The sequence below is a fragment of the Bemisia tabaci genome, chromosome 5, assembly GCF_918797505.1.
Source record: "Bemisia tabaci chromosome 5, PGI_BMITA_v3".
Classification (NCBI taxonomy): Eukaryota; Metazoa; Arthropoda; class Insecta; order Hemiptera; family Aleyrodidae; genus Bemisia; species Bemisia tabaci.
In genome coordinates, this window is record NC_092797.1 from 29190257 (window position 1) to 29196256 (window position 6000).

At 41.9% G+C, this 6000-nt stretch overlaps 1 protein-coding gene across 2 annotated transcripts in view; it reads right to left on the reverse strand.

The window, feature by feature from the left end:
* Window positions 1–944, reverse strand: part of LOC109037852 (tRNA dimethylallyltransferase) — an 85979-nt gene extending 85035 nt beyond the window's left edge. For both annotated transcript variants that reach the window (XM_019052685.2, XM_019052684.2), the window contains exon 1: window positions 722–944. In XM_019052685.2, the coding sequence (XP_018908230.2) occupies window positions 722–913 (192 nt within the window). In that variant the 5' untranslated portion in view covers window positions 914–944. The remainder of the gene's footprint in view (window positions 1–721) is intronic.
* Window positions 945–6000: the final 5056 nt, after the last annotated feature.

Here is a 6000-nt window from a genome sequence, read left to right on the forward strand (position 1 = left end):
CAGTATTGAAATCATAAGAACTAACATTCCAGGGTAAACAGTTCCGTACATCACAGTGGCGAAGATGCATTGAGCTATACTTCACCCATGATTCACAATAGTTGACAAATAACGCCGTACTATCGTAGCCTATTCTGTCTCTCCTCATCAACAGAGATCATGTTGGAACAATCGTTTAACCTTGAGTATAAAGCCCATTTTACACGGTTCAACTCTTCATCCAACAAAAGCAGGCAAAAAGCTGAATGGATATTTGAACACAACAAAATTTGATTCAATTGCCAATGCCATGTGATATCGTCGAACAGAATTCGGGTATTTCTGTCAGCTTCCGGTTCGGAAAGATGAAGCTTTGACTGGTGCCTATCGGAGGATTTTGTTTCAACTATTTATCCAATTTCTTTGTTCTCGTGTCAGTATCACATAATCTAACTGTTCATTTGATAAAAGTAGAAGAAAAATTGAATGAAAAGTTGAACAATGTGAGTTGGGCTTCACCTTCATTTGTTCACACGTTTGAGAATAAGAAGTGTTGTATTCCCGGACGGAGCCGCATTCAATCTTTCATAGAAAATATGATACAGCTCTTGTGCACATTGCGCAGTTGAGAAGAACAATCCCCTGCTCTTTACAAACGAAAATGTTGTTCATAAATCCAACATGATGAAGTGTGTAATTAAATAACTTCAGATGAGGAAAGAATGAGGTTAAGAATTCTTACTTGCATTGAATCGGCGCTGATGATTTCGCCATTGAATTTCAAAGCCAGCTCGATTGCCAATTTTGATTTTCCAGTTCCTGTAGCACCTAACACCACAATTAACGGTACTCTACTCATTATTTCATGACACAAAACAGTAATATAACGAAAAAACAAGGCAAAACACATGCACTGAATGGTCGATAAGCACATCTCGTTGTTGTTGTTTGTACGGATCACAACAATCACAATCCAGTGTCGTCGTTTTGAGAAAGCTAAAAGACACTAAACATGTGTTACTCCTTTTGAGTTTTTTTTCTTCAAAGGAAAAATATTTGGATACTAGACAGAAAATATTTCTATTTAAAACTAATAAAGCATTTAATTCATTTAACTCTTTGAAGAAAACTGTCCGATTAACATCACTGATCGGATTGAAAATACAATCAAGGGTATAACAGAGGAAATTAGTTCTGTTCTTGAGATACACTGTTTAAACTGCCGGGAATTTCAAAAGTATCTAGCAGGGCTCCGTTAAGTGGTATGATTGTCTAGGTAAGAGGAACTCACAATATTTTTGGGTGAAATTGCTAAATTATATTTCTTCTAATTATTATGTTATGCTAAATTTTAAAAATTAAATTGCCCAATAGAATTTGGAAATGGCCGATGTGACTTAGTTCCTTTCTGCGAAACGCGGTCCAATTTTACTATGGATATCACTCCTGTCTCTTTCTACTTGCTAATGGATTCTGATTCAGTAAATTCTCCTTTTCGATTTTACACTTATTGTTAGTGTTGTTAGGTATTATACATTTTCTATTCAGCGCTGAGGGTACTCCTTGCTGGGTCATTTGATTTTTCTCCTCCTCTTTGCCAGGCTCTCCCCCTTGACCCCCCCCCCCCCTTCATTCGCTAGCTCCCTTCCCTTTCCGTCATTTTTTATGATCATTGTAATTTTGAAAATTCTACCGGTTGTCGGGGTATTACTTATCTACTAGCTAGCCCTTGTGTGTTACACCTTGCTTGACGCACAATATGCACGAGGAGAGAAAGGCCCCGGTCAGCGAGACTGGAGTAATTCGGAGCGTAAAAGACGGAGGAGGGGACAATCATGCCCTACTCCCTAGATGACGTCACGATGAAAGATCCTTATTTAAACCCAGTAGGTTGCTGCGCTTAAGATTTGGTTGAAGATTTTTTCTTAGCATTCTTGGTTTTATCAACGTTTTGGTAGAGGCGCTTCTGCTGAAGACTATTGAGTGATTACCTCTTTGTTTCTCTCATAGTATATTTTGATTAAGGATCTCTCGAAAAAATGTCGAGGTTGCGGGTTACCACGCAAGGGGCTTGCGCTCTGTGGAAATCTACCTATTGACAAAGCTCAAAATTGCCCTTGATACCACTCATTTTTTTCAAAATTTTCTGGGAGAGCCCGCCGCCGTTCGGATCTCCACCCCCCTCCACCTCCCTCCACCCTTTTGGAAGTGGTGAGGTCTCTTAGACGCCGCGCCCTTCGGTGGGGTGTCTTTCTGTACCGTCTCCAAACCCCTCCCTGGTAAAAATTGGCAATAGGAGCTCCGTTTCAAAATACCGTAGGAGTTCTTATAACCAACTAAAGAAGTCTATTGAAAATCATATAGCTGGCTGTAGAAAGCGGAGCAAATCATATAGCCGGGCTATACGCAGCTATGAAAAAGTATACAGTCGGGCTATAGTTCCTATCGCCGGGCTTTACACTTTATCGCCATTGGCTATAAAAGGCTATAAGAAATTGTGTAGAAATTCGTATACTTTGGAAATCATTAAGTTTGATACGGAACTACCTTGATATTTACAAAACACACATCACATTTTCCTTTAAAACATATTCTTTTTTCATCAATTAAAATGAGAGTTATCCATACAGAGTGTGCTAACATTTCAAAATCATGAGGTGAAAAACGCTGACTCCGCAAGATTAAATATTAGAGCCTAACACAAAGCAGAGCGGCGACGCACTGGCGCCTACAAACCTAACAGGGATACTTCACGCATTGCGCAATGCGTGAAGTATCCCTGTTAGGTTTGTGGGCGCTAATGCGCGTTTATAGCGCTCTCTGCCCACCCGCCGCGCCGCAGCGTGCCACGGCGTCTGAAGCAACTATTTTACACCAGAGGTATTGCACAGTATCATAAGAAATTGAAGGTGCTCCAACATATTAAGAATGACAGGCATCCTTCAAAAGTACGGAACATTCCTCGCAAAATAAATAAGAGAGCGGTGGTCCAAAAACTAACTAGGTCCTCGTATCCGTATTTAGTAACGTTTAGCATAAACTTTATCGTCTGGCTGTTGCTTAGTCGCCATCGGCTATAAAAGGCTAAAAGAAATTGTACAGCCGGCTACAGAAGCTATTGGAAATCTTACAGCCTGCTTTAGGTCTATGGTATTTTGGAACACAGATTCTACTGCCAATTTTTACCAGGGCTCTCAATGACGTGATCTACTGCCGCCCGCCCACCTCCTCCACAAAAAGTTCCTGGTTTCACCCATACGCATGGTGGGAGGTAGCAAATCGCACCTTTCCCGGCCCCGGACCCATTTTTGGCAACACGAAAAAAACACGAATTCAAAGCTCCGCAAGCTTGCTTGTGTCCTGCACGCAATCAAGATGTTGCATGGGTGAGGAATTTGCGATTTGACTATTGATTCTTATGTAAAAGTTCGCGAGAAACACGATGGTGCCACTGGTTTTCTCTGAAATCAACTCCCAAGGTCACAAAAAAGCTCTCAAGTTGAGGCCAAAATGGAGGGCAGAGTCGGACTGGCTCGCATCTGAGGGCGTAGAGCGTAGACCCTTGGCTGGTTAAAGGGGCGTAATGTGAGATTTCCTGGTAAGGCGCATTCCCTACGTGGAGAGGGGTTCAGAAAATTTTGGCAAATCATCACGAGTTTACGCTATTTTCAGGTTCAAAGTTTATTGATCGCACGGAGTAAAAATTGCAAAATTGAACGTGAAGCACAGCATTAAGAGCTCACGGTTCGCGTCGTCGCGCCTTCAATTTTTCAGATGCAGCACGGACGTCCATCAAGTACGAATAGTTGTATCTTTGCGCCGTCGTAAACACGCATCCTTTCCCTCCCTCTTTTTCCATATTGTGTTTGTTTCCGTTTGTCTTATTCGTAATGGTGCTTCAAGCACTACGTGAGTAATACAGCCGAAGGTAGGAGAGATGTCTCCAGGCCTTTTCTTTTTTTAACTTTTCTCCCGAATCAGAGCGACGCTTCATTGACAGCATAAAGCAGAGCATTGACAGCTCACGGCTCGCGTCATCGCGCCTTTAATTTTTCAGATGCAGCACGGACGTCCATCAAGTACGAATAGTTGTATCTCTGCGCCGTCGTTAACGCGCATCCTTTCCCTCGCTTTATTTCCATATTGTGTTTGTTTGCGTTTGTCTTATTTGTAATGTTGCTTCAAACTAGAGCAGAGCATTGCAAGTTCACGACTCACGGCATCGCGTCTTACATTTTTCATATGCAATGTGGACACCCATCTTGCGCGAATAGTTGTATCGCGTTTACATTTTAGATGTCTGTTATTTTTGAATTTCGAGATAAACTAAGGTTAAGTTTGCCCGAGCTTTGCTATGGTATGTCCAAATCAATAGTCATTTGAAAATGAGGAAATATGTTTAAAGGTCTCTTAAGAGGTCTATAAAGGATGCGTATGTCTAAAAATCGAACCGACCATCGCTTCTAAGGGAGTTACACATAGCGAATGAAGGAGGGGGATGATAAAGCGCCTGTACGTCAAGAAGAAGGTGACAATTTCACAGAAATTTTTTTACGCTTCAGAAAGTAGTTCTTGGACCTCTGTTCACCACTACCATGCGTTAAAGTACCTTTCTTTACTCCTAACTCTCTCTTCATCCGTTCATTTAACAAATTTTTCTCACATATTCTCGGTCGTAATTTTTTTTTCTTCTTATTTTGCTCTCTGTAAGAGGGGCGCGTTTTCGGCGCTATAGGGGCGTATTTGCCAATGGCAGAGTGGCCTTATGGCTTGTCCGAGCCTGATGGAGGGGGTGTTCCACGCTATCCTGAGAGTCCATGTCTACATCAAGACAAACTCTCCATGCGAAGATAGGGAGCAAATACATTAGCAGGGTTGCCGTGTTTTCAGTTTTAGAGTCCCCAAATGAAGTGGCAGCCCTGTCGATGTATTTGCTCCTTCCCTATCTTTGCATGGAGAGTTTGTCTCGATGTAGAGGTGGACTCTCAGGATAGCGTGGGATATTTCCTCCATTTGGGCCTCAACTTGAGAGCTTTTTTTGAGCTTGGGAGTTGATTTCAGAGAAAACCAGTGGCACCATCGTGTTTCTCACGAACTTTTACATGAGAATCAATAGTCAAATCGCAAATTCCTCACACATGCAACATCTCCATTCCCAGCTACCAAGTATCTGCTGAGCGTTTGTTTTCTGGGCTGAAATTCATTTGAAGCTCGGCTCGGGTGAGCGGCTCGTGAAGGAAATTCAGCTGATGCAAAGTAATTGCTGTATCGCTCTCAGAAAATAAGTACGACACTTCCGCTCCCTTACCTCTCGATTAGAATCCACACGGACCTTGTCCAGGAACTTGGTTCAGAGCTCGGGCCTAAACCTGAACCCTATCAATTTGTGCCTAAGCCTGGACCCGGACCCCAAAATTTCTGGGCAGCGTCCGACAGTGGCGAGGCGTGCTTTGCGATACATCGATCGATCTGCCATTTAAATCGATGAGCAGGGTGTTCGCAACGGACACTTTAATAATCGATTTTTTACCACAGCTTCAAACAGGGAACTATCGATAATCGATCATTCATGCCTCGCTTCCGGAAACTGTCTGGAAGCCTGGTTTTGAGAGAGGAAGGATGAAGGATAGTGTGGTTTATGGACGACCCTTTATTCGACTTCAGACTTACCATTCAGTTTCTCAGAGTTATCGACCTTGAGTATTTTACATACTCAAGAAATTATTTCAGGTCTATATCTAAAATGAGGCCAGGCTCTCAAATAGTGCTCCGTAACGAATTTTTAGCACTGAATCTGAAACTGTTTTCCTTATCACGTAAAAACCAAAGACATTGAATAGGTAAAAACTAGGGACCTAGGATTTTGCATGAAAAATTTTATTTTCCAGAACACTGGTTGGCGCTCGGAAATGAAAGGTCAATTTTGGATTCAACTTGAAAACTGTATAGGAATACTTTAAATACCGAAAATATATTCGGGAAATTTTAAAATTAAAACTACTTAATTTGTCACTGAAATGA